We start from the raw sequence: 26,794 nt of genomic DNA on the forward strand, positions 1-26,794 counted from the left end.
CTGCTAGTCCAGAGTGATAAGAGGCTGGCAGAATAACCTGCTATTGAAGTCCTAGAACTGGTCAGGCAGCTTAGATGGAAAGACTTTCTGGGGAAGCTTTCAGAGAGGAGCATTGTTGGGGGTCACTGCAGAGCACAGCTCATGGACACGACCACCAGGCAGGGTGGGACTGCATGGATGGAGTGACGGAAGCCTAGCCTAGAGCTTCATGAACGGGGGCAGCCTTTGGGCCCAGACTGTGAGCTGGTCTTTTCTCAGGGACCCTTCACCTGCCCTCTTGATGACTGTCAGTGGGATTGGAGAGAGATTGCAAATATTTCTTTTTCTGCCTTTCTTTACACCTGAAGCTATACCTCTTTAGCCCGGGGGGTTAGGCTTGAGTCTTACTTGGATAAGAAATCACCCTTTACCTAAACCTTTAACACTGAGTTGTTAAATTACAGGTAAGCAGCAGTAACAGTGCCAGGGAAGGTGAATTTGGTGGCATTTTTACTCCCTGAGATTTAAGTTTTGGCAAAGGCCCACACTAAAGAGGCCTGGAAAATATCTAGGAAAACATGAGGAAGAAAACAGTAGGGGAGAGAAGGGGTTAACTCTAGGCACATTTCTTTCATCCAGGTTGGCAGGAGTGGGGATGGTTTGTTTAGGCCAATAGCTGTCCTCTGGAAATGTCGATAGTTGTCAAGGGACAGGTAACACTGAAAACTAGCTAGAAGACTTCAAGTTGCTGCTTGGGGCCTTGGTAGCCTAGAGTAGTCGAGTGTATAGATGGGGTGAAAGCAATGTGTCCCTGTGGTGGCTTTTAATGTCTATTTAAAGATCTGTTCTGCTAACCCAGTATGTTATTTGGGTGTCAGTTTAAAGGTTGCTTACTTAGGTTGACCTTCCCTGATTAAATCTCCCAGACTGAGCTAGTTCCTGCTTTGTTATAGTACCATGCTTTTTTCTCTGTACTCTCCATGCTTGTAATTATTTATTGGTAATTAGATTATAAGCTCTATGAAAGCAGGACCATGTGGTTCTTTCTCTACTATATTCTTAGTTCTGACAAATGCAGGCACTCAGGGAAAGTGTGTAGACTCCTGCCTGATCTGAGGGAGGCAGTTCAGAAGCCATATCACTGAGTACTGGCATCAGACCACCTAACATGCTCCCAGCCATCCAGTCCTGGGAGTAGCATGAAGCAGCATGGCCCTGGCCCATTGGAAGCTTGGAGAGGAGTCTTACCCAAGCTTGTGCTTTTTGATGTTAAACTTCCCAGCTGGGCACTAACACATGGCTGCAGAACCTGCCCTTGCTCAGTCCTTCCCTGGCACAGCAGCTGGGAGAGCCAGCGGAGCTCCTGAAGGACTGTCGTGCTCTTCCCCAACACCCCCAACCCATCCCCACAGGCTGCCTTTGACCAGCGCATGAAGACATGGCAGCGCTGGCAGGATGCTCAGGCCACACTGCAGAAGAAGCGAGAGGCTGAGGCTCGGCTGCTGTGGGCCAATAAGCCTGACAAGCTGCAACAGGCCAAGGATGAAATTGTAGAGGTAAGGTTCCCCAAGGTAGTCTGACATGTGCGTGGGACCTGAAAGTGCCTGGGGCCTATCCCTCTTAGATGCCCAGAACCCCACAGATCAGGCCAGGAACTGATCTAGTCTTAAGGACCATGTCTGCTGAGGAAGTTTCACCTTGAGGCCTTGACCCTCCTCATTTCTACCCATTCTACCCAGACTTGCCAGATCAGAATCTCTCCAGGAGTGGTCCTGGGTCTTTGAAAAGTCCCAAGGTGAGTCAGCTAGGCTCCCCGGTTAGAGATAAATTTACTTCTCTGGGGTTCTCAGCCTGACTGGTGAGCCTGACTGGAGGCTCTGAAGTATCAGAACTTCCTTGGAGACCAAGCGTGGCCTGAGGCATATGGCGTCTCTTACCAGCCAACCTCGGAAGTGGCCTTCCATTGGATGCCGACTTATATGCTGAATCTCCACATGATAGCTGATCTTACCCAGAGGGACGGGCAAACATAATGACCCATTGGGATCTCAGGTATACAGTAGCTGTCCAAAGGTAAAGGCTGAGCAAGAGTCCTTAACATTGTGATCCTTTCTTTCCTATTTTCTTCCCAGTGGGAGTCTCGAGTGACTCAGTATGAAAGGGACTTTGAAAGGATTTCAACTGTGGTCCGAAAAGAGGTGATACGATTTGAGGTGAGATGGAAATCCTATTTCTCACATAGGATGCAGTGCTTGGTTTAGGAATGTGGAACAGGGAGACAGATGGAGATGCCAGTGACTTGGCTGTCTTGAATGGGGGTGTGTGTGTGTGTGGTGGGGGGAGGGTTGCTGAACACAGCAGTTGGACACAAAACAAACCTTGCAGCTGCCAATACCCTCAGGTACCTGTCCTTTTTCCTCAACTCCCACCCTCCAAGAAAGCCTTGGAGAGCTTGGCAGAGGCTGTTGGGCTGGAAATAAAGTGATTTCAGCAGCTTACTCTGCTTTCTGAGGTTGTGTTCAGACCTTGGTCAGCAGTAAACATCACCACACTATCAAGAGGGAAAGGCGTGATGGCCTAGATGTCAGTGTCGAATCCTGTCTCCTACAGAAAGAGAAATCAAAGGACTTCAAAAACCACGTGATCAAGTACCTTGAGACACTCCTGTATTCACAGCAGCAGGTATGTCAGTTGTGCGTGACTTTTTAACTCCACTACCTGCTCCAAAGACCAGCTGCCTGCCTGGGCCTTCAGTGACAGGCTGGGCCCTGCTCTACTCTCTACTCTACTCTACTGTACTATAGTAGCACAGTAGGTACAGTAGGCCCTGCTGCTCTAACATGAGCATCCAACATAGTCTTTTGCTAAACAGTATTGCCCTGATCCTACAATGAGCAAGGTTTTAAGAACAAACCCCAAATTCTACTCCTAGTAAGAACACCTAATCCTTTTGAGGCTGAGATCCCAGATGTTATGTGGGACAATGACCCCCATTGTAAGGAGCTAACTGAGGAAGGCAAAGCCGTGGCCCCCACAGAACTGTCATGGGACAGAACCAGGATTTTCTTCAGAAACTGTCCTTGTACTTGATGCTGCCCCTAAGTCAAGAGAGAGATGAGGGCATTGTGGCCAACTGGCTAATCTGTCTCCAGGTGCACTCTTGACCTTTTTCCTCAGTTCAAGCCTTTCTTTGGATGGCTGAGGCACTTGGGGAGTGCCCAGACTATACTTGCTCCCCTCCAAGACTCAGCCTCTGCCACTGGATGGGGGCACTTGCTTACTGTCCCTACTTCTCTACAGTTGGCAAAGTATTGGGAAGCCTTCCTTCCCGAGGCAAAGGCCATCTCCTAATGGACCAAGACACCAGAGCCCACCTGCCTGACGCTGCCTTTTTATACACTGTCCTCTTCCACCTCTGCTGGACCCCAGTGATGCATCCTGCCCAGCCTGGACTCCACCCTTTCCTCCCTGCCCCTCGACCACGTTGTCCCAGTCATTCTAACCATTACTTCATGTAGCTTCTATATATATTTTCTTACCTGAGAGAATAGTTTCTTGCTTTAAGCAGAAGACCTACAATAGGTGGTGGAATTACGAGATTGGGTGGAGTATTGATATAAATATATAAATACAAATGTATATTTTTCAGGATGTGGTTAGGAACTGGGAATAATGTTTTCTGTTACTCCTGATGGTGCCATGAAAAGATTGTTTAATAAAATATTTTAAAATCAGGTCATGTGACTCAGAATGGTGGTGCTTTTCACTTCAGGTTGGGGAGCACTTGGGAAGCAGGTCTGGAATATGCCTGAACAAGAAACTGCCCAGGTGCAGGGTTTTCTCTCCAGTGGGGCTCACAGACTTCTGCTGCTGCTTCCCTATAGAACAGGGATTTCTTTTTCTTTTCTTTTTTTAATTTTTAATTTTTTTCAATAACCCTGTTTGTTCACAGTATAGGCTTTCTCCCCTCAGGTGTGATCACCACAGGTTTCCCACCTCCACTGCAGTCTACTACGCTCCCTCACCCCAGATTTCTTTTTCTTTCCTTACCTGATCTGCCTGTTCTGAGGGTATCTTAGTCTGTTTAATTCATACCCGTACTTCTTTAGGGGAAAAGTTTAGTTTGTTTTTGGTTTTTGACATTTTAAAAGGACAGGTTTATTAGGAAAAGGAAGGGAGAAGACGCTTACACAGACACACATGGGCAGAAAGAGCTGCCTAAGGAAAATGTGTTAAAAGACATCTCTTGTGAGGGCAAAACTGAGTCGCTTGCAAAGGAGGCAGACTTTCTCCTTTCTTTCTTTCCTGTTTCCTTAAGCTCTCCAGGGCTCTCTGAGTCATGTCTTGTGAAAGCAAAGTCTCATGTTCTAAACACTCTTGCCACCCATCTACACATCCTTGGTGGAGTGGCTCATGTCAGGTGCAAAGGGCTGATAAGGACTTAACACTTTTCTCCCCACAGACACCAGAGCCAGGACTCTGCCTCTAGATAAGAGCACCCAAAAGCTCCTAAACCTCTAGAGGTTTCAAGAAGCTTGACTGTGCTCAGGAGAGAACATGCGAACAAGAGGCCCCAAGTGTGCCCAAATGTGGGGGAAGGGAGTGTCAGTGCTGAGGCTGGGAGGCTCACATCCCAGATGCATAATTGCCGGCTTCCCCTCAGCTGTGTCCGCAGCTGCTTAGACTCACTGGCCAGAGGCACTGCCAGGTTGCTCTGTGGGGCAGCTGGCACACCGCCTGCCATGGGAACCTCTTTGCTCTCAGGCCTACTGCCTCTGCCACAGGCCCTCTAGAACCACTCGGACTCTTTGGTGGGTGGTTAAAGTTTGTGGAAGGACAACCTGAGGCGCAAGAATATGGGAAATAGCCCAAATGTCCAGTTGGTGCACCTGAGTGGGCAGGGGAGGGGTGTTGGTTAATGCTGGCAGTATTTTTTTTCAATTTTTTCTTAGAAAAAGGTATTTTGTCCTTATTCACATTATCCTTATTACCACCTTTGATTTTATCTTTCCAGTCTTTCTTTTCCATAGTGGTAATAATATTCATACAAAATATTTTGTATCTTTTATCCTTAACACTGTATATGTATATAGTATATTTTCTACACTGTTATATATTCACAAACATTATTTGTAAGGCTATAGAATTTTAAAACTTTCATAAAGCAACTGTACCATAATTCTGATTAATCCCTTGTTGTTGGCGTCTTGGTTTGTTTGGTAACATTTTAAATTTGAATAATATCTCAAGCTTATAGAAAAGTTAAGGAATATCACAACGAACCCTCATATTTCCTTAACCCAAATTTACCAAGTGTGTACATTTTACACTATTTGCTTTATGACTAGTGATTTTCCATATCTATATTTACATATTGTATTTTTTGAATTATTTGAGAATTAAGTTGCAGACATGGTATGCCCTTACCCCAGAAACTTCAGTATCCATTTCCTTAAGAACAAGGACATTCTCTCATAACTTAAATATAAGCACAGTTATCAAGTTAAGGAAATTTAACACAGATAATAACATTGTTCTCTGACCCAGGGTCCATATTTAAATTGTGTTAATTTTCCTAGTAATGGCCTTTATAGTGATTCTCTTTTTCCTGGGGCAGGATCATGTGTTCCGTTTACTTGTAACACATGATGACATGTGTGTCCCTTATGATCCAGAAGAATTTGTCAGCCTTTGCCTTTCTTTACCTTGACCTTTTTTTTTTTTAAAGATTTATTTATTTATGCATACAAGAACTGGTGTTCAGGTCAGAGGTGTGGGGGAGGGGTGAGAGGATTCACCAGAGACAGGGTGGGGAACAAACCAGGCAGACTGACTGAAATACACTGCTGAGGGGAGCAGCGGGTCAGTCAGGAGAGGTCTGCTGTGCCATGTGGGTTAGCTCCCTGGATGGGGATCGAATTCATGCCACAGTGGCTGCAGATAGCTTCATAGGTTGCGTTTTAACTCCTTGTGCCACCAGGGAGGCCCTACCTTGACATTTTTTTAAGGAATACAGGCCTGGTATTTTGCGGAATGTTTCACAAGTTAGATTGGTCTCGAGATTCCACATGACTAAGACAGGCATGTCACTGACATGATTTGTCCTTCCTCAGTACTTTGTAAGTTGGTAAATGATGTTGATCCATCCTTTCATTGTTGTTAACTCTGATCTCTTAGTTAAGATCACTTTATGTCTGCCAGCCTTCTCCATTTTAAACTACCCCTTTGTAATTAACAAGTTATTTATGGGGAGATACTTTGAGATCATACAGATATTTTGTTCCTCACCCAATGTGGTTATCTAATCCATAATTTTTTCTGTGGTTGACATTCTACTGCTGAAGAAAATCAAGCATCTTTTTTCCTCTTATATATTAGTCCATTTTATCACATGGATGAGGGAATACTATTTTACTCAAAGATGCATGGTATCGCTTTGATTAATTTTGATTCTCAAACCATCCCAGATTTCCAGCAGGCTCCTACGTGTTTTTAACATGTCCCCTTCATTTTTTGAATTCTTCTTACTTCCTGATAAGATAAATATTCCAGGCTTATCTTATGTCTTCCCTGGAATCAACCCTTTCTCCAGGGAGTCTTGGTACCTTTTAATGGAAATCATATTTAGAAACCAAGAGCTGAGTTCTAAGTGTGCTTATTGGTACAGTAGAGTCATTGCTTCTGGGCTTTCAGCGTACAGAGCAAGGAAATAATGACACATGGGAATATTGAGAGAGATGGCATAAAGAATTCGTTATTAAAAACCACTAGTCCTTCCAGACATGCCCCATAGGATTTATTCTAGTCTTTTCCCTTTTCTATATTTGTAATTCCTCTCCAAAGAGACTTTATTTTAAATTTTTCTCCTTGCTTTGTTATATTCCATCCATTGATCATCTTGATGTACAAGTCCATCCAGAGGGATGGACTTTCCCCTGGTTTCAGAACTTCTCAGCCTCCTGCATCCCAAGACTGACCGGGCCAGAAATCTGCAGTGCTTGTGCATTTCTGTGCAGAGCTCACAGACCTGGAAATCAAGATAGCCAATTGTGGCTAAGAGCATTGAACCAAAGGCTTGTGCAGGGAATAATGTCACAAACAACAGAGTCATTCCACCTGGAACCTCAGGAGGAAGAAATCTGTAGGGAAGGGGATGCTAGGACTGTGTCTTAAGGGTGAACAGATGTGTGCCCCTTCTGCTGGGACATTCTGCCTCTCTCTCTCCTTGCAATGGGAGGTAGGTGCATCCAGGGAAATTTAAGTGGCTATATGGCCAGAATCAAGTCAGTGGGTGGCCCATAGAGTGAGAAGCGGGAGCTGGATCACATAGTGCTTGATGAGACTTGTGGGGAACTTAGAACACATGACCTTGCGCGTGTGGGGAACAACTGAAGGAACTTAAGAAATGACCTGATCACATGTGTGATTTAGACATATCTTAAGACTGGAGGCAAGGAGACAACCAGATTCCCCACCAGCCAGATAACTGAGGAGGACAGCAGTAATAGGGTTGGATCTCAAAGGTGTGTCCAGGGAGGTGGAGATGGAACCACTGGGACCTGGTCACTGATGAGAGACCTGAGGGTGGGCGCTAACATGACCCACAGGTTTCTGGCCTAAGTTTCAGGGTCGAGGGTGAAGCCCTTATGACAGAGGTAATGCCGGAGACAAAAATGGTTTGGAGCAGGAGGAGGGAAGCAAAGCAGAGGGACAGAGAGTTCAGATGGTGGTGGGAAAAGTCTCCTCTGAATGGGGAAGGAGGCTGGTGTTTAAAGGTGGGGAAATGCAGAGGCAAAGGAGGCTTTGTTTTATTGAAAGGTGAGTCAGACTTCCTTGGCTTAATAAGATTCAGAGGAGAGAAAGGGAATAGTCACCAGAGCCTGTCTGGGAGCAAATGGAGTCCTGAGCACAGGAGGAGGGAGCTTCACTGCTGGGCTCGGGAAAGGACCGAAGGGAGTGAAAAGCAGACAAAGCCTTCTCAAATGGGGATATCTTATTTACCTATTTTGAGTCAGGTGATTCAGAGAAAAGGGCTGGAGATAAGCCTGGGCTTCCCCTGGGGTTATTTCCCCCAAGAATCTCTGGGCTTCAAAATCTGATGATGAGGATTCCGAACTGAAGAGACCCCAACAGTCCGTACAAGTATCCAATGACAAAATAAATGAGTAGAAATGATAGGAAGTGTTGGGCCTCCCTGGTGGCTCAGAGGTTGAGCGCTGGGCTGCGAAGCTGCCCGCAGCCTCTGCTGCACCGGTTTGATCCCCGGCCACCAGCGAGGGTCCCACATGGCGCGCAGACCTGTCCTGCCGCACCCGCTGCTCCCCTCAGCAGTGTACCTCGGTCCTTCTGCCTGTTCTGCTCCCTGCTCTGGCTCTGGTGAATTCTCTCACCCTCCTGCGCTTCTGACTGTACCCAGTGCTTGTATAAATAAATAATTAATCTTTTAAAAAAAAAAAAAAAAAGAAATGATAGGAAGTGTTGTTTACAGATAGATACTTGTAACTTCAAGCTCTTTCTGGGAGATTTTCATTCTGAATGCAGCCCGCAGCTGGAAAACCTAAAGAAATTAAAGAATACCTTCACAGAAACTCAAATTTTTCAAGATTTATTTATGCATACAAGAACTGAGGGACAGGCCAGAGGTGCGGGGGTGAGAGAATTCCCCAAAGAGAGTGGGGAGCAGAACAGGCGGATCTACTGAAATACACTGCTGAGGGGAGCATGGGCGAGTCAGAAGAGGTCTGTTGTGCCATGTGGGTAGCTCCCTGGCCAGGATCGGCCCTGAATCGGGGATCGAGGATCTATGGATCAATGTGCTGCAGTGGCTGGCGATAGCTTGATAGCGCTGTCTTTAACCCCTGCGCCCCCAGGGAGGCCCGAAACTCAAATAGGGAGAGCAGATCTGCTGGGGACTAGACCAGGACCTGGTGGAAGAGAAAGCACTGCTGGGTGAAAGGAGTGTCCTTTGCGAGTGTTCTTAGGACCCACTGGAGAGTAAAGCTCGTGGATTTTGAGGGATATCGGCCTGAAGGTGGTGGGAATAGACCTCAGTCTAGGGGAACAGGAAGGAGGGGAGGATAATGGTGATCCGTCCCAGAGCAAAGGACACGTGCATGACCGAGGCTTGGTCTGAGTCACTGACTAAAAATTCTCTGCTCCATGTTTGGGTAGTCAAGCCTGAGCTGAATTAGAAATAGATGAGGACAACTCATTCCAGTCCTTGCCCCCAGGGGATGGTCCAGACATGAGCTCTCAATGTCTTGTGATGCCAGGTGTTTGGTTCTTCTGGTGGCTTTCCTCCAAACTTTCTGAAGTGGTACATCTTTATAACTCCATGGCCCCCCAACAAAGATTCGGGCTCAAAATAGGTGTCCAATAGATAGCTGTTGAGTGGCTTCTAATTGCAGACTCTGCCACCTGGCACGCACAGCCATCTGTGAAAGGACCCAGGTCTCTCTCCTTTTCCCTGTTTGTCACCTGGGCCTTCACCACAACGCTGACACCTCATGGAAACTGACCCCTGATATGCTTTGCCTCTCTCACTTCCGTGGGGCCTGTGAGAGCCTTGGTGATGGTGGGCTTTGTGCCTGCAGCAGCCTTTCTCAGCTCCCTTCCCTGTGCAGTCTCAGAAGGGTACCTCTCTGAAACAGGCCATCTCCCAGTGGGGATGGAAGTGTAATAGAGATGGAAGGCACTGGCCAACGTGTGAGAACATTCACTGGTGCTTCCCATAGACGCTTCTGGAAACCAAGTCCATGAAGAATGCTATAAAAGATGCCCATCATAGTATTGCTAGTAGTTATAAAAACTGACATTCTAGGGCCTCCCTGGTGGCTGAAGGGGTTAAGCACCGCACTTCATAGCAATCCACAGCCTCTGCAGCACGAGTTCGATCCCCGGGCCGGCCAGGGAGAAACCCACATGGCGAGGTAGACCTCTCCTGTCTTGCCTGCTGCTCCCCTCAGCAGTGTATTGCAGTCAGTCTGCCTGTTCTGTTCCCTACTCTGTCTCTGGTGAATCCTCTCACTCCCCACACCTGTACCCCAGTTCTTATATGCATAAATAAATAAATCTTTAAAAAAAACTGACATTCTACACATACAGCAGGAAGGGATTAGATGAATTATGGTACATAATATAATTGGATCTTATATAGCCATTGGAGATGATGTATTCATTGACTAGGAAAACATTTTTGAGAGGAAAAAAAGTAGGTTAGAGATTACATGTATGGCATGGTCCATGTTTATATAAAATTATGTAAATATGGGAAGGCTGTTGATTGAATTGTTAATGTTAACTATGATTACCTCTAGGGATGAGCTTTTGCATTATTTAAAATTTTTATACCATTTTATGTTGCTTGGAAGTTCTATGTATTTTGATAATCGTAAAAATTAAATAAAACTATTTTCATTATGGGGAAACAACCCAGTGCATCGTTTGAGGTCTACTTTATACGTACATCCTCTGGGAAGCTTTCTTTGATCCTGTCCAACCCACCTCAGACTGGATGGGAAGCCCTCCCTTTGTCTATAACTCTGGTATGGCACTGCCTGTGTCCTCCTAACCTCTGCTCTTTCTCACCCGTGTGTGTGATATCACTGACATGATCTCACTCGCCTCCCAGGGCCGGTGACTGCTCCTCAGCTCTGGTGATGATTGTTATACAAGCTTGCGGACCCTGGGGGTTTTCAAGAAATTCAGAAATTGGGCCTAATTTGGTGTTTAGTTGGACTTGCTGTGGATGGCAGGATTGGTGCTCAGTGCCCCAGGTGGAACCCACAGGCTGAGAAGTAATAGCCACCTGCCCCCTAGCTTGCCCCAGACAGGGCTCCTCCCCTTTGCCTTACCTGTTATGGAAATACTCTCCTCTGGTGGTCAGACCTCTAGGGCAGAAAGCACCCCTCCCCACCAATTTACCTGAGATTTGCTCAGAGGAAACCAGCAGCTCAGCCTCCATGCAATGCAGTTGGAGTCCAGGAAAAACCCCACAGAAGAGACCCTGTTCAAGTTGAGAGGATCTTTCCCCTAAAGGGCTGTGACGTTTGTTTCCAAATGACTGCTGTCCTAGCTCCAGAGCACTGAGCTTCCTCTTCCATTATGAGTGACAGCAGTGATGACCACAGGGGCCTCACAGTAGCTCTCCCACAGGCACATAGGCAGTGTCTCCCCAAGAAAGTGATGAGGCATCTAGCAGCCAGGAACATGTGCAGGACAGATTCCAGGATGCCCCTGTCTGTCCCTTCCCACCCCTAATAATTAGAGTCGCCACATGTTAAGCCACATACTCTGTGCCCTCAGGCTTTGAATCCTCTCTAATCCAGCTCCATGGCCCTGCCAAGTGGGCACCTTTATCTACATTAAAGATGGAAGCTCAGAGGGCCTCCCCTGGTGGCGCAGTGGTTGAGCGCTGGGCTGCAAGGCTGCCAGCAGCCTCTGCAGCACCGGTTCGTTCCCCAGCTGCCGGCAAGGGTCCCCAAAAAAAAAAAAAAAAAAAAAAAGATGGAAGCTTAGAGACCTTAAACACCTTTCCCAAGGTCACGCCCATGAACTAAGACTTGAACCCAAATGTCTTGACCAATGTTTGCCAAGCATCCTCCCACCCCACAATCCTGCCAGGGATGGATAAGAGGATCCTAAACATTAGCCTGCGAAGCTGTTCTCTTAAATCCATGCTATTGTGGCCTGTTAAGGACAAGTTACCCATCTCATGTTGTGGGTGTTTGAGCTTCTTCAGCCCCTGTCAAATACACTCTCCCCAGACTTGCACAGTGTGGCCCAGCCTGGAGCAGGAGCAGAAGCTGGAAGACAGCTTGGTGAGTAGTTGGAAACTATTCATGGCAGAGACTGAAAACTCCATTTGCTGAGAAACCACAGCACCCAGGGCTAGAGTGGGAGGCGGGGGCGCTTCCGTTCCAGACCTCCAGGCCTGGGACTGCGCCCATCCTGGCCTTTGGCCTGATTATGCTGTTGTCCTCAATTCTCGTTCCCACAGATCTTTTCATGATACAACCCAGTGACTTGAGGGTATGTCTTTGTTCCTTGAACCCCAGTGCTGGGCACACCAGAGGGGTGGATTGGTTGGTCCACTCAGTCTGAGAGGTATGAGTTGTGGCACTAGAAAAATCTTCCTGAGAAACTGCACTGCCTTGGATGCCAGGTGGCTGGGGTGGCCTCTGACTGCTGCCCCTGCCTCAGCCTGGGTTATGTGGTCTGAAGCAGATGAGCTGCTTTGTCACCTGGAGCAGGGAGATCCTAGGCGGGAAACTGCTGGCTGCAACCCCAGGGCGAGAGCCCACTTGTCCCCAACTTTGTGCTCATGGCTGGGGCAGGACATGCCTGGCAGAGGCGCCTTCCTAACACAGGCCTCTCCAGGACCCACATCCTCCTCACACTTCAGTTTTCCACCTATAAAATGAATTTAGACTAACTGGATAATTTGAAGCGTTTTAGCAGCAGAACTAGTTTTCAACATCTATACCAAAGGCCAATATTCAAAACATAAAAATGTTTATTATATTACTTCAAATGTATAAGCTGTACCTATTAAAAAGGCAGTCATTAAATACTCCCTGAGTCTGTGAGGATGAACAGGATAGTTGCCAGTTTACACCAACCTCTGCTTTCCATTTATTCTCCACCCTCCCCCCCAATTTATTCTTTTACTCTTTTTTTGGTGGCATGACATTAAGAAAATAAGGAAAATCCAAGTCAGAGTTAGTAGTTGAAATAGCTAATAGTTTTTTTCAAGGCTTACCTTGTAATCTGGGTACTGAAAGAGGAATAGAAGTTGGTTTTATTATTTCAAAAATTAATCACTGGGCCTCCCTGGTGGCACAGGAGGTTGAGCACCGCACTGTGAAGCTGTCCTCAGCCTCTGCAGCGTGGGTTCGATCCCAGCCAGCCAGCGAGGGTCTCACATGGCGCGGCAGACCTCTCCTGTTGCACCTGCTGCTCCCCTCAGCAGTGTATTTCATCAGTCTGCCTGTTCTTCTCCCCGCGCTCTCTCTGGTGAATCCTCTCACCGTCCTGTGCATCTGGCCTGTACCCTGGTTCTTGTATAAATAAATAAATCTTTAAAAAAAAAATTAATCACTAACAAGATATTAGGAGGAACCATGTGTAATTGCTAATGTCCCACCATAGGGGCCTAAAAAACAATTACTTTGTGTAATGCCAATAAGAATAGCTAACATTTATTGTGTGCAAGACCATAGGCACTTCCGAAGCATGAAGTCATTCAGTGACACATGTCTCCATTGTGCAGATAAGGGAGTGTCCAAGGCTGCCCAGGTAACCTGGATTTGACCTCCCAGGACCAGCCTGGCACTGGGAACCTGGGTGGCTGTCCCCCTCTGGCCCTGACCGCCTCTGCTGCCGCAGGAGAAGAATCAGCTTCTGTGCCAGTGGCGCCGCTGTGCCCCAAGAGCTGTTTGTTTTCTTAGCGGGGTTAACCAAACCTGAGAAGTCCTGCCAGTGAAAGGGGGCTTTGTGTAGTCACAGCAGAGTGGGGAGGCTCTGCATGCAGCCACAGGAACAGTATGTGTGTGTGTTGGGGGGCATCTTTGCCCCCAGTCTTTCCTGCCCTCTGCTCCAGACTTGTCCTCATCTCTAGCCCCCACTTCTTTTTTTTTTTTTTTTTTTTTGGTGGGACCCTCTCCGGTGGCCAGGGATTGAACTGGCGCTGCAGAGGCTGCAGGCCAGTGCTCAACCCAGCGCTCAACCGCTGCGCCACCAGGGGAGGCCCTCTAGCCCCCACTTCTACTCAGGGGGCTGGGTGTGACCTGCTCCCTAGGGGAGCTAGCATAGGAGTCGAGACAGGTGTCCTCAGTGCGTTCCCCAACTAGCAGCTTTCACGGGGAACTTGTGAAAAACGCACCATGTCAGGCACCCTGCCAGGTCTCAGCATTCAGGAAATGAGGTCCAACAGGCCCTGTAGATGGCAATGCCCACTAAAGTTGGACAACCACTGCTCTAGTAATTTAAAGCAACTTTCACCCAGAAACTTGGAAAACAAATTCAAATGTTAGTGATGGAGAAAAGACAAAGCATTTGTGCTGTCAAGCAACTCATTCTAAACTTAGAAGTCACTTTGACGGTCTCCACACCCATTGCATGGAGTCTGGAACTTAGCATGATGCTCACACACTGAGCTGGCTGATGCTTAAAGTGTACACAAAATAAGCTTTTCCTTTAACCATAATGACAGTTTTGGAGTTTGGAGAATCATGTCATGTGTTCCTCTTTATAAGAAAATAGTTACCATTGGGCCTCTCTGGTGGCTCAAGGGGTTAAGATGCAATCTATGAAGCTGTCCGCAGCCACTGCAGCATGAGTTCAATCCCTGGCCAGAGAGCAACCCACATGGCGCAGCAGACATCTCCTGATGCCCACTGCTCCCCTCAGCAGTGTACTTCAGTCAGTCTGCCTGTTCTGTTCCCCACTCTGTCTCTGGTGAATCCTCTCACCCCCCCACACTTCTGGCCTGTACCCCAGTTCTTGTATGCATAAATAAATAAATTTTTTTAAAAAAGAAAATAGTCCCCAAAGATAATCTTAAATGTCTTAAATGTCTCCTTCCAACCATCACTCATGAACGCTGTGGCACTAGGCGCTGCAGATTTACTAGCAGATGTGGTGCACATCAGTTACCTCAGATCTCCCTGCATAACTGGTGATGACAATCCATTGACTCCAGGGTTATCAGGAACACGTGAAAATTCAGTGAGTTATTAAAGTGGACAACAGTCTGCAAAAAGAGAGAGAATGTGTGGGTTGGGTGCGTACCTCTGCAGCGAGGAAGAGAAGTCCTGTTGTTACCTCCTGCAGGCCTTCCTCTACCCTCTTGGCAAGATTTGCTGCCACCCTGTCTCTCTCCCAGGCCCCCCTCCTCTGTTCGCTGGCCTTTTCCCAACACCCATCCTCCCACATTCATTCATATCATCTTTCAACCAACAAAAATGTTTAGCACCGTGGAGACAGACGCTGACAAGACAGACCAGGTCCCTGGCCTGCTGGGGCTCTGTCCAGGGCAGAGTTGGGAAAAGCAAGGGAGACCCACAATAAAGGAACAGTATTTTCATTTGGGATAAGAGCATCGATGGTGATATGCTAGGGTAATATGATGGGGTCGGGAAGGAAGGCCTCTTTGAAGATGAGCGTTAGGCTAAGAATTGGAAGATGAGTCCATCAGGTAAAGAGTCAGGGAAATGTTCCAGCAAGAGGAAACCACACATATAAAGGCTCTAACACAGGAAACAGCTTGTTAGGTTTGAAGAACTGGAGTTTGCTGTGTCTGGAGTCTAATGTAGGAAATGAGATGTGACTTGGAGGCCAGGGGTGGGAAGGGTGTCATTTAGAATTTCGTAGATTGGGGTGGGGAAGTGGGTTTTGTTCTAAGTGCAATGGAAGGTTTTAAGCAGATGCTGTGACAGCTTGTGATGCTAGGCATAGAAGGGGAGGGAGGAAAGGAAAACGTGCGTTAGGAGACAGTTTTCTGGGTGGTAGTAGAGACAGAGGAATACTCATTAGGATGGCTGATCCAGAAATCTAGAAGACCTGAGAGTCACAAGAGAGTGCTCCCTGGACAGCAGGAGCAGGGGAGGCCCTGCAGGTGGAAAAGGGTTGGGTCCCCTGAGTGATGGGCCCAAGTAGGAAATGAAACTCCAGCACTTCCCCTCATGGTGGGTCATTTCCCTTCCGGGGGCCACACCGGGATCTGGTAAAACTTCCTGATTTTGGAGCCCATATGAGATGGAGTTTGGGGGAAGAAAGTGAGGGACACAGTATTGGTGAGACCACCTGCCTCCTTTTGGGGTCATCCTCTCAGTTTCTTTCTGGGGGTGGGAATGGAGATTTTCTGTTCCATCACAGAAGCGCCTCTGCACTAGTGGGGGAGGGGTGAGTCAGTTGTCCTCTACCCCCAAAGACGTCTCTGCTTCTTACTTCCCACCAGGCCTTCAGCTAGGTGTGACTTCTTAGAGGCAGAAGCGCCCATCCACCCAGGTCTTTGTAGAGGAAGTCAGTGGAGTGGTGTGCTCCTGTCATGGTGCTGTTGGAAGGGACAGCCCCTAAGGCTGAGAGGTGGGTTGTGAGAGTTATCGGTTGAGTCCTACCACATATCCTGGAAGACCCTGCCTAAAGAGGTGGGCAAGAGAGGCCAAGTGCTACCACACAACCGGTTTCCCCCATTCATGGCCTTGTACACCATCACCACATACCTCTGCAGGACAGGCACCAAATTGCCATTTTCTTGTCTCTACCTACTGTGCTAAGGGTTGTTTTCTGTTTTTTAAGATTTATTTATTTATGCATTCAAGAACCGGGTTACAGGCCAGAAGTCTGGGGAGGGGGAGGATTCACCAGAGACAAAGTGGGGAACAGAACAGGCAGACTGACTGCAATACACTGCTGAGGGGAGCAGCAGGCAAGGCAGGAGAGGTCTGCTGAGCCATGTGGGTTTCTCCCTGGCTGGGGATCGAACTCGTCCTGCAGAGGCTGCGGACAGCTTCACAGGTTGCGTCTTAACCCCTTGGCGCCACCGGGGAGGCCCTGTGCTAAGGGTTTAACACAGCTCATTTCATTCCGTTTTCACACACTCCAGCTGGAAAAAGAGTGTCCCGGTTTTGCAAACAAGCAAGAAAATTAAGGAAATACAAGTAGTCAGGTCCCAAAGCAAAGCCTGGATCCCTAAACTGCCTCTTGCGAGCAAACTGGACCTGAAATTGGCGAGGGCTGAAAGGATGGATGAAAAAACCGAACGAAGGGAGAGAACTGTGGGTGCCGGAGCAGGAGGCCATCAAAGTCAGATTGGCTTAAGCATCACCCCGCGCTCCCGGGGTCCAGGTTCAACGCGATGGAAAGGGGGTGGAAGCGCCTCGGCCGGGGGGAAGGTGTGAGGAACGTCACCGACTGGCCCGGGGGCCGTGCCCACACCCGGGCCCGCCCCCGCCGCTGCCCGGAGCCCGCAGGTCCCAGTCCTCCGTGGACGCTCCACAAGGAGCGGAGGAGCATTTGACTCGCCGCCTTCCCGGCCTAAGTGGGTGCTCAGTAAATATGGGACAGACGGGTGCGTCTCCGGCTTAGGGCCCCACACCCGCGGCGGCCTCCCGAGGCTCTGGGGCGGCGCCCGGCTCCGGCCACCCCGGCAGCCTCATCGCACCCCGCCAGGCCCCGCGGGGCCGGGAACGCCCGGGGGCGGGGCCGGGAACGCCCGGGGGCGGGGCCGGCGGGTCGGGGGCGGGGCCGAGGGGCGGGGCCGGGGCCGCGGGGGTCTCGCGGCTGAGTCCGCGGAGCAGCGACCCGCGGAGGGGCGAGCGCTGGATGCGGATGCTGGAAGTTCACATCCCGTCCGTGGGGCCCGAGGCCGAGGGGCCCGGGCAGAGCGCAGAGAAAGGCCGCATGGTGAGCGGAGCCCGGGTTGCGAGCGGCGCGGGGACCCGCCAGACTTCCCCGCGCCCAGGGGGACCGGGTGCCCCAGCTGGGGCGCCGGGCTGCGGGGGGACAGGCGGCCGAGGGGCGCGGGCGGCCGGGCTTCGCTAGTCCCGCGCGGAGAGCGGAGCAGAGGGGCGGGTCCGCCGGCCGCGCCAGCGTGTGGGGAGCGCGGGAGGGTCCCCGGAGGGCGGCGGTGCTCCCGGCCGCTTTGTGCCCTCGAGCGCGGGAGGGGGTGCGTCGCGGGGCAGGTCCTCACGCGCGCGCTCCGCTGCCCGCGCCCGCAGGTGTTCCGCGTGGAGGTGCTGTGCCGCGGGCGCAGGCACACGGTGCTGAGGCGCTACAGCGAGTTCCACGCGCTGCACAAGCGGGTGAGGCGGCGCCGACCACCCAGCGACCCCGCCCGGCTCCTGCCCGGCCTCTGGGAAGCAGGCAGATGAGCTGGGCTCCCAGCCTGGCCATCCCCATCATCACCCCAGTCCCTGGGGGGCTCTGGTCCTGGGAACGGACCCCCGGGCGCCCTGCGGGGAGGGCGCAAGTCCTAGCCCCATTATCCATGTGCCAGAGTGACGGGTCCACGCTCAGGCGACTGGGGGTGTTGGGACCTCTCTGGCTCCTGTCCTAACCATCCATCATCCCAGGCTTCCCAGAGCAGAACCTTGGGGTGGGGTGGGGCGGGGGAAGAGACTGGGTGGAATTGGGGAGAGCGCTTGGTTAGGATGAAGTGAGCTTTGGGGCCCAGTTGCTATGCTGTGATGGCACCGCGGTAACCTGCTGGCAGATCAAGAAACTGTACAAAGTGCCCGACTTCCCATCGAAACGCCTGCCCAACTGGAGGACCAGAGGATTGGAACAGAGGAGGCAGGGCTTGGAGGCTTATATCCAGGTGAGCATGGGTCAGCTGGGTGGCCCCCAAACTGTTGACCTAGAGGTGTGACCCAGAGAGTTACGGGAACCTGGGAGGGACCTACATTTTGAGCATGTTATTTCCCACCCAGGCACCAATTTTCTGCAGAGGGATGGGTCCAAACATCCCTCTCTGGATTGTAGGATGGAATGAGGGAACCAGAAGGCAGGTGTTCCCTGTTCAATTAAAGCTAGTTTTCTCCCCCTCCAGCGTGAGATCCTGTGCTGCCGCCTCATGGAGATGTAGGGTGAGGACCCTTGCCCCCATCCCCCCACAGTGAGGCTGATTGCAGGCCTGGCTGGCTTCTTGGGGGTTCCACCCACTTAGTCACCCAGGGCAGTGTTCAGAAGTGCCCCCACCTTGCTTTAATGCTCTGCTTTTGCTGTTGTGCAGTTCTTAGTCGTTTTGGAAGGGCCCCACATTTTCACTTTGCACTGTGTGATGTGTATCGCCATAGCTAGGTCTGAACACAGGTTTCCTGTCTTCCTTTCCAGGGTGTCCTACACATGAACCAAGATGTGCCCAAGGAGCTGCTGGAATTCTTGAGTCTTCGCCACTTCCCCACAGACCCCAAGGCCAGCAGCTGGGGGTGAGCACCCCCAGGGACCGTGACTTGGCACAAGAGGGGCTGGTGTTGGGGAGGACAGGGTCTCACCTCTGCCAGACCCTAACCTGACTCTTTGAGACATAATCTCCTTTGTCAGTTTTCTTGACCTGGGTGAGGGGCTGTTTTCTGGAGAGCGCGGTTACCCCAGCTGCCTCCGGAACTGAGCTTGTTAGAAATAGAATCAATGGTCTCCTGGGAGGTGAAATTCTGGGCCTCTTTGTCTCCACCCCTTCCTCACTCTCTGTTCCCCCAGCCTCCCCAGGCACTCACAGCGGCTCTCTTCTTTTCAGCTCCCTGGGGGAGTTCCTACCTAGCCACAGCAGGCAAGTCAATGCTCAGCCAGCACCCAGCTCCTGCTGCCCCCTGGTGGCCACATACCAGGTGCCAGGCCTGCAGCCTCTGGCCTGTCCCTGTGGCCCAGGTTTTCCTGTTGGTGCTTCTCAGCCCACTTCCCACTCTCCTCTTTGGGTCTGTGGTGATCTTGATCCCTGCCCTGTCTTCTAAAGTTCAATCCCCTTTTTCCTTCTAGCTCACACCTGCAACACAGGCCTGTCATCAGTTTCTGCATGGATCCCTACATTTGCACCCCCTCCCAAGGTGAGAGAGTTCCTCTGACCTAGAATCCTTATTTAGGGCGCAGGAGGTGAGGAGAGGGGAGACTTAACACTTCTTAGCTCCCAGGCAGCACCTCCTGTTTCCCTCATGCCACACACACCCTGCTGCCCCTGTGCTACTCACCCCAGAACCTGCTTTGAGTTTTCCCCTAGAGAACAGACGTAGTGAAATAAGCCTGCTCTCCACTCCTCAGCAGCCTGGCTTTGCCAAGCAGATGTGAACAGAGTGTGAACCAGGAATGCCAAGGCTTCACTTGGGGTGGTCAGTTGTTACCTGCTGCCTTGGCAGGGGCTCCTGGTCCCAAGGGGGCTGAACCTATCTATGGGTCCTCAAAGAGCTGCAGGTCAGAGGCCAGGCCCATCTCCTGTGGCCCACTACCCCTTCTCTTTTCCTTCCATCCCACAGAGCTTCTGCCCAACATGGTGGTAAACGGCGTGCTACAGGGCCTCTACAGCTTTAGCACCTGTCCAGCTCAAGTCCAGCAAGAGGCTCCCTGTCACGCTGCTGCTTTGCCACCAATGCCTTGACCAGCCCAAAGGTCTTTGGGCCACCTGCCAGAGCAGTCACATGCCTCATTCCTGTGAGCCCAATGTAAGGGACATGGCCCTGGTTCCCTTTGGCCCAAGATTTACCCACCCAAGGTACAAACTCAGGTGCACCCAGTAGGCAGGGGCAGGTGTTGGGGTTGGCTGACCTGCACTCAGGGCAGGGACAGCAGAGAATAAGGAGTAAAAGGAGACATCAAATTAGACAGGCTGTGAATGTATTTCATAACCAGGAGAAAGGGGGCAGGAGCAAATAAAGGCTGAGGCACAGTAACAGGTAAAACTTAGAAGGAGCTAAAGCTCCTGTTTGATCCTTTGTGTGTAGCATCTGAGGCCAGGGTTCAGGCTGGAGGCCAAGGAGGGGTAGGCCCCCATGGCCACTGGAGTCCCAGATATGCTGGGACACAGAATTGGGAAAGGCGCTGTAGCCCCAAGAACCCAGCCCCCACACGGGTTAAAAAAACCCTACCTTTTATTTTTTATTGGGCAGCACTGGTAGGAGTTTGTTACAAAACTGGGCCGGTGGTCCATGGAATGTGAGGGGAGGGGTCCACTCCATCAGATGCCAGCACTCGGGCCCAGGCAGCACGGAGCCCTGTGGCGGGCTGTCATCGCTCCCAGAAGGGCAACAGGGCCGCAAGGACAGTCGCTCAAAAGGAAGCAGTCCCTGGGGCTCTACTCCTTGGCGATGGCGAAGGGCTTCTCCACTTCTATCTTGCCACAGTCTGCGATTGTCACATCCTTCAGTGGCTTGTCCCGACCATCTGTCTTAGTGCCTTCCACCTTCCGCACTACCTCCTGGGATGGAAAAGCAGAAGCAGGAGGGTGAGGGGCCAGGCCCCAGTGTATAGCTGGGAGAGCCAATACCCCCAAGTGACGAAACAAACCCAAGGCACCAAGATTCTACTGGATCCAAAGCCAGGTGTCAGCCCAGGACAGGGAGAACCCAGCTTTGACTAGAGGCTGCCAGCAGTTCTGCTCCTCAGAAGTACAAGCCAGGATGGGCCAAAAATGGGGAAGAGGGAGAGGGTGGCTGGAGAGTGGGGGGATGCATGGGGTTGGGGGTGACCAGAAGGGACACCCGCAGCTGTGCAGCCTCTGCTTGTCTCCTGGAAGCATTTAGAACTTGGCAGGTCTAGAGAAGCAGGCTGTTTGTTTTGGCCTCCTCCAGGTTTAAAGCCACAAACACTGGTCTGAATCTGCGGGTTTTCTTTTGGGAAAGTGATGACCTATAGGTGGAACCCCTGCCCCGTATCTGCGCCAAGTCCCTGGTGAGAGTCGCCAGGTGTAGCCTTCGTCTCCCGAACTCACCATGCCCTCTAGAACTTTGCCGAACACAACGTGTTTGCCATCGAGCCATGCGGTCTTGACTGTTGTGATAAAGAACTGGGAGCCATTAGTGTCTTTGCCTGCATTGGCCATGCTCACCCAGCCGGGCCCGTAGTGTTTCAGCTTGAAGTTCTCATCGGGGAAGCGTTCACCGTAGATGCTCTTACCTGGGAAGAGAGACAACAGGTTGAGGGAGCTGGGTCAACTCAAAGCAAACAGATCTTTGGGGTAAGGATTCCAGAGCCTCAACCTGTTTTCTGTGACAGGCCAGGCTCAAGTGGATTACCAGGACATAAAAGCTGTCTTCTTCCATCCTCTGATTCTGGAGCCAAACCATGCTGACAGACCCAGTGGGTACAAGTCCGGGATAATTTAGTGAGCGACTCATGTGATAGGTTACTTTGAGAATATAGTGTTATGGCTTTTAAATAAAGCACATTTAACATATGGTGCCCTTGTTAGGGTCTGAGAGGCCTGTCAAGGAGACATTTCGGTGGAGAGAGGTGCTGGGCAGGATGCAGGTGTGGGGTGGGGATAAGAATGCTCCAGAAAAGGAGGGCTGCTGTGGTTGAACATCTTTTCTTCCAAGGACCACAAGACACTGAGAAGCTAGAAAGCAGGGAGATGAGTGGGAGAGTGCAGGGAAAGGCAGAAAAGGGGCTGAGGGGCTTCACAGAGGTTCCAGAAAGTCAAGAGCCCCTTATCAGTGAATGAACAGAAAATAAAAGGTGACTATAAATGTGTACCGTGTCTGTCTGTGCGGGGTCTGGGGTCGGGCCATATGACAAAAGAAACCAGACATCCTAACCAGTTCCCAAAGCTGGTTCCAGGAGGAATACCCCACCCCTCTCTCCTGCAACCTCCAGGAGAGGTGCAACGTGCCAGCGGTGACCTAAAGGCCCAAGAGACCCAGATGCAAGTCATTTTCATTTTGTTCTATCCATCACTTTTCAAACTTATCTGCATATGAAACTCTTTTCCTCCTCAGTACACTTATTTTCATCCTGGGCTTCCAGGGAATAAAGGCAGTTTAGGAAATTATCCTGGACTGATGTGAATCAGAGAGGTATTTTTGATTGTGTGGTAAATGGAAAGACTGAAGACTAAGAACTACTAGACTCTGGCGGGTGGGGCTGTCTTGGCCTGTGCTCCCCCTTTCACTCCCACCTGGAAGGAAAACTAGACCACCAGCAGGCAATGGCTCCTGCTATCTAGAAGCCTCTATTTTTGAGAATCCCCTTTGTAACTCTCAACCAACTGCATGATATTAATTATCGTGGCTATCCAGAAAACCCTGAAATCTATGTCCTTCACTCCAACCATTTCCCAAAAATCGCAAGGAGTTCCAAATTTAAATGGACAGGTCTTCACTTGAAACTCAACATCACCTTTTTCTCTAAGCTTCAGCTAATTCTTTTGACATTTTCCTCTGCACTGTCCGTGTCCCCACCCCCATCCCCCACTCCTCTTTCTTACCATTCCTGCACATGCCATTTTTGAACCACTGCAGTGATAGCTCACACTGACGGTGCTAACAGCACAAGCCAGACAAACGTGACAAGCATTTTTACACACAGGAAAACCACCCTATTTCAAAGGTGAAGAAACTGAGGCACAGAAAAGTTAAAGTACCCCAGCTGGGAAGTGCAGAGCTGGGATTCAAACCAAAGTGGTCTGCCTCTCGAATCTGTTTACCCCCTAGGCCATCCTTTCCCGGGGTTCGCATGGTGCTCCTGAGGGAGAGCCACACTAATCCCCCCAGCATCTGCTTGCTCCTATCTCTACAGTATTTTCTCTCATGCTCTCATTTTCTCTCATGCAACCAGAGGTCACCCTCTCTCAGGTCTGTGCTGGATCCTCACTGCCTGGAGGAAGCGGGCTGCCACTCTGGGCTCCTGATGTGTGCTCTGCGTCCATTCCCCAGACTCCACCTTTGGCCAAGACCAAAGCGGGGCTCACACCTTAACCCTATTCATTCCCCATTCACATCCTCCCCAGCCAGGACCCATCTTGATCCCTCCCCCTATTCACAAGGTTCACAGCTGACAGTCCCTGAGCACTGACCATGTGCCAGCACCTCACACTCAAGATCTCCCCTAGCCCGCACAGCACACATAATTCTTACCCACTTCACAGGGAGGAAACCGAAGCCCAGAGGACTCACCCGAGGTCAATGAAGTGAAAAGGTGGCAGTCACTGGATCCCACCCAACATGACTCATGAATACAGTGATTTGTCTGTTTCGCTTCACTGCTGCTGCTATTTAGTTCTTAATTCTAGTGATGTCATGTGGCTTTCAGTATTTTCTCTCAGTTCTTTCCACCTAGATGATACACTTGAGCCTAAATCCTGAAAGCTGTTTTGGGGCCCATTTGTGAGTTTTCAGGTTTTAGAAGTGTGAAGGAGGGCCTCCCTGGTGGCACAAGGGGTTAAGCACCGAACCATGAAGCAATCCACAGCCTCTGCAGCACGAGCTCGATCCCTGGCTGGCCAGGGAGCAACCCACATGGTGCAGCAGACCTCTCCTGACTTGCCCGCTGCTCCCCTCAGCAGTGTACTTCAGTCGATCTGCCTGTTCTGCTCCTCACTCTGTCTCTGGTATCTTCTCACCCCCTGCACCTCTGGCCTGTACCCCAGCAATTGTATGCATAAATAAATAAATCTTAAAAAAAAAAAGTAAAAAAAAAAAAAAGTTAAAAAAAAAAAAATGAAGTGTGAAGGAATTATTGTGTGTCCTCAACAACCACCAGAGCCTGGCCCAATGAATATTCATTGCTAGGTGAGCTGCAGCCATTGTCTAAGAGGCAGCAAGCTGCACACCTGACTGTGAGGTGAACTGTGGTGAGTCCAGGGTGTGTCTGTCTGTCCTATGTGTACAAGTGAAACAGAGGTAAGACTTAGCTGTTACCGAGGCTATGGTGGGAGACTGCTGAGGACCAACTTCTCCCACCCTCCCTTTGAAGGTGGCCCACCCAGATGTTGCTAAGCTACCCACAGGTTTCAGTCTGCTATCCCCAGGAGGAGTAGAGAGAAGTCACTAATGCTGTAGACCTGGACCAGCAGGTCCAGCTAGACAAGATCCTCTTATGCCCCCTGCCCCCACAAATTATTCCCTCTCCTTTAGCCTGTGTCCCCTGTACAAAGAAAGGTGTAGTTGGTCTCAATGTTGGTGACAGGCCTGCTGCTGGGAAAGAGGCCTTGTTTAACCAGCACAGTCCAGCCCTCCCTGACAGAACCCTCTACCCGGAGGACCTGAGGTTACCTCCAGTGCCATCTCCTCTGGTGAAGTCTCCACCCTGGATCATGAAGTCCTTGATCACACGATGGAATTTGCTGTCTTTGTAGCCAAATCCTTTCTAGAAAATAAGGATGAGAAGGTGGGGAAGTGTCATGGGGTAGCATATGGACAAGTAATAATCCCTGCAGGAACCCCATTCACAGAAACTGCTCACACAAGAGACAACGCTGCCAGCCACAGTCATTATTCAGTATGCTACTATGGAGTGAGCAGCTATGAAAAGGCCAGGCATGGATCACACAGATCCAGGAAAGGCTGAGACTCCACATTCTCTGCCTTTATGCATCTCCCTTATTTTTTATTTATAAGAACAGATGCAAGAAAAATGCCCCCAATCCCCCAAAAAGGGTCACACAATGACTCAATGGGAAGATGGAACACCAACTTTCTTAAATGGGGCACCTGGAAGCTCTCAGTACCTGACTCTTAAGAATAAACCCTGGCCTCCCCTGGTGGCGCAGGGGTTAGTTAAAGTCTCAAGCTATCGCCAGCCACTGCAGCATGAGTTTAATCCCCAGCCAGGGAGCTGACCCACATAGCATAGCAGACCTCTGTCTTACCCACTGCTCCCCTCAGTAGTGTGTTTCAGTCAATCCGCCTGTTCTGTTCCCTGTTCTGTCTCTGGTGAATCCTCTCACTGCCCCCCACCCCGACACCTCTGGCCTACACCCTAAATCTTTGAAGAAAAAAAAGAATAAACTCTGCTTCAAGGAGCACAAACTAGTTTCCACAGATATGTTCTCTTTGGTCGCTGCGAGGTCTTAAAGATGAAAAATTTTCTTAAAAATGCACAATATCTCTACGTTAATTTTGAATTCCCAGTGTCATAGGACAGCAGTTGGTCCTCAGCGATAGCTCTGGATGAGCCAACTCTGCTCACCATTTTGCTTTCTGAGTTGACTACTCTGCTTTGGCCACTTACCTCTCCTGTAGCTAAGGCCACAAAATTATCTACTGTTTTTGGAACAGTCTTTCCAAAGAGACCGATGACCACCCGGCCTATATCTTCATCTCCGATGCGCAGGTCAAAGTACACCTGAGGAAAAAGATCATTTCACACTTAGCATCTTTGGGGGTGGGAAGGGTGGTGGTGTTGCTAGAGAAGGGTCGGGCCCAAAAAGCTATCCTAAGGTTAGGAGAGAAAATAGCCCTATTTTTCGAGCAGTGGTTCTGAAGAGGGTGACAAAAAACCCTACGAGAATCTAAAGTTCCAGACCCTTTTCCTGGAAAGTGTTTGTTTACGCTCTCCTTGGACTACAGGATAGCAATTTTTGCTCTAAATAACGGGTCCAGAGTCTAGAAATGAAGATCAAAAAAAAAAAAAATTAAGGAGGAGAGCCTAACCTCACCATGCACATTTAAAACTAACTGCTGTGCTTTGCAACTGCAAGTGCCTAAAATTTGGCAAGTAGACTTGATCTTTCGCCCTTTCCCCAGCACAGCGGTTCATTTGCAAAAAGGCTGCAGAAACTGACAGTGCCGGTCCCAGCTGGACCCCCAAGACAGGGGCTGTGAAGTCAGGGGAGGATTCGGGTCGTTCTCGGAATGGGGGCGGCCATCCCCGAGGTCCCGGCTAGGAGCCTCGGGAGGGGCTGAGCCAAAGACAAGGACGCCCAGATCCGAGCTCTTGAAGCCTAAATGCCTGGAACACGAGCACCCAGGGGCGCCGGAGGGCCGGCCTCGCCAGGCAAGTGGGAGAGGGGTGGGGCGGCCGGACCTTGACGGTGACTTTGGGGCCCTTCTTCTTCTCATCAGCCGCAGAGGGGCCTGGCAACAACAGGAAGAAGACAGAGCCCACGATGACGGCGGCGACGAAAAGCACCTTCATGTTCCTCTCCGACAGGCGCAGCATCCACGGCAGAAGGGAAAGCGGCCCGGAAGCCGAGAGCCGGAAGAGGGTGGGGACGCGGCGGCGTGGACAGCGGCGCCGACTGAGAGCAGCCGTGGAGGGGAGACCGGGGCTTCTTCCCACGTCCTCGTGGCACGCGAGGCCCATTTCCCCCCTCTAGATCGGCGTCGGGTGGTAGATGCCGCCGGGGGGCGGAGCCCGGCTGGCCGGCGGGCGGGCGGAGACGCGGACT

The 26,794-nt window shown here is 50.5% G+C and overlaps 3 protein-coding genes across 3 annotated transcripts in view; 2 read left to right on the forward strand and 1 right to left on the reverse strand.

Moving 5' to 3' along the window:
* The window catches only part of SNX1 (sorting nexin 1), a 35,640-nt gene extending 31,925 nt beyond the window's left edge, over positions 1-3,715 (forward strand). Inside the window, exons 12-15 of the mRNA XM_037502675.2 lie at positions 1,392-1,535; positions 2,112-2,192; positions 2,590-2,661; positions 3,280-3,715. Coding sequence (XP_037358572.1) covers positions 1,392-1,535; positions 2,112-2,192; positions 2,590-2,661; positions 3,280-3,330 — 348 coding nt within the window. The 3' untranslated portion in view covers positions 3,331-3,715. The remainder of the gene's footprint in view (positions 1-1,391; positions 1,536-2,111; positions 2,193-2,589; positions 2,662-3,279) is intronic.
* A 13,595-nt stretch (positions 3,716-17,310) lies between these two features.
* SNX22 (sorting nexin 22) lies at positions 17,311-22,152 on the forward strand. Its single transcript, XM_037502678.2, has 6 exons — positions 17,311-17,385; positions 17,700-17,783; positions 18,194-18,298; positions 18,814-18,908; positions 19,456-19,523; positions 19,947-22,152. Exons 1-6 carry the CDS (start codon positions 17,311-17,313, stop codon positions 20,066-20,068), a joined length of 549 nt encoding a protein of 182 aa, XP_037358575.1. The 3' UTR covers positions 20,069-22,152.
* On the reverse strand, positions 20,543-26,640 carry PPIB (peptidylprolyl isomerase B). The gene is made up of 5 exons (XM_037502677.2): positions 26,431-26,640; positions 25,636-25,749; positions 24,678-24,771; positions 21,398-21,582; positions 20,543-20,884 (listed from the first exon to the last, which is right to left on the reverse strand). Exons 1-5 carry the CDS (start codon positions 26,563-26,565, stop codon positions 20,762-20,764), a joined length of 651 nt encoding a protein of 216 aa, XP_037358574.1. The 5' UTR covers positions 26,566-26,640; the 3' UTR covers positions 20,543-20,761.
* Positions 26,641-26,794: the final 154 nt, after the last annotated feature.

The sequence above is a fragment of the Talpa occidentalis genome, unplaced genomic scaffold (genome assembly GCF_014898055.3).
Source record: "Talpa occidentalis isolate TD23 unplaced genomic scaffold, MPIMG_talOcc4v2.1 talOcc4.11, whole genome shotgun sequence".
NCBI classification, from domain to species: domain Eukaryota; kingdom Metazoa; phylum Chordata; class Mammalia; order Eulipotyphla; family Talpidae; genus Talpa; species Talpa occidentalis.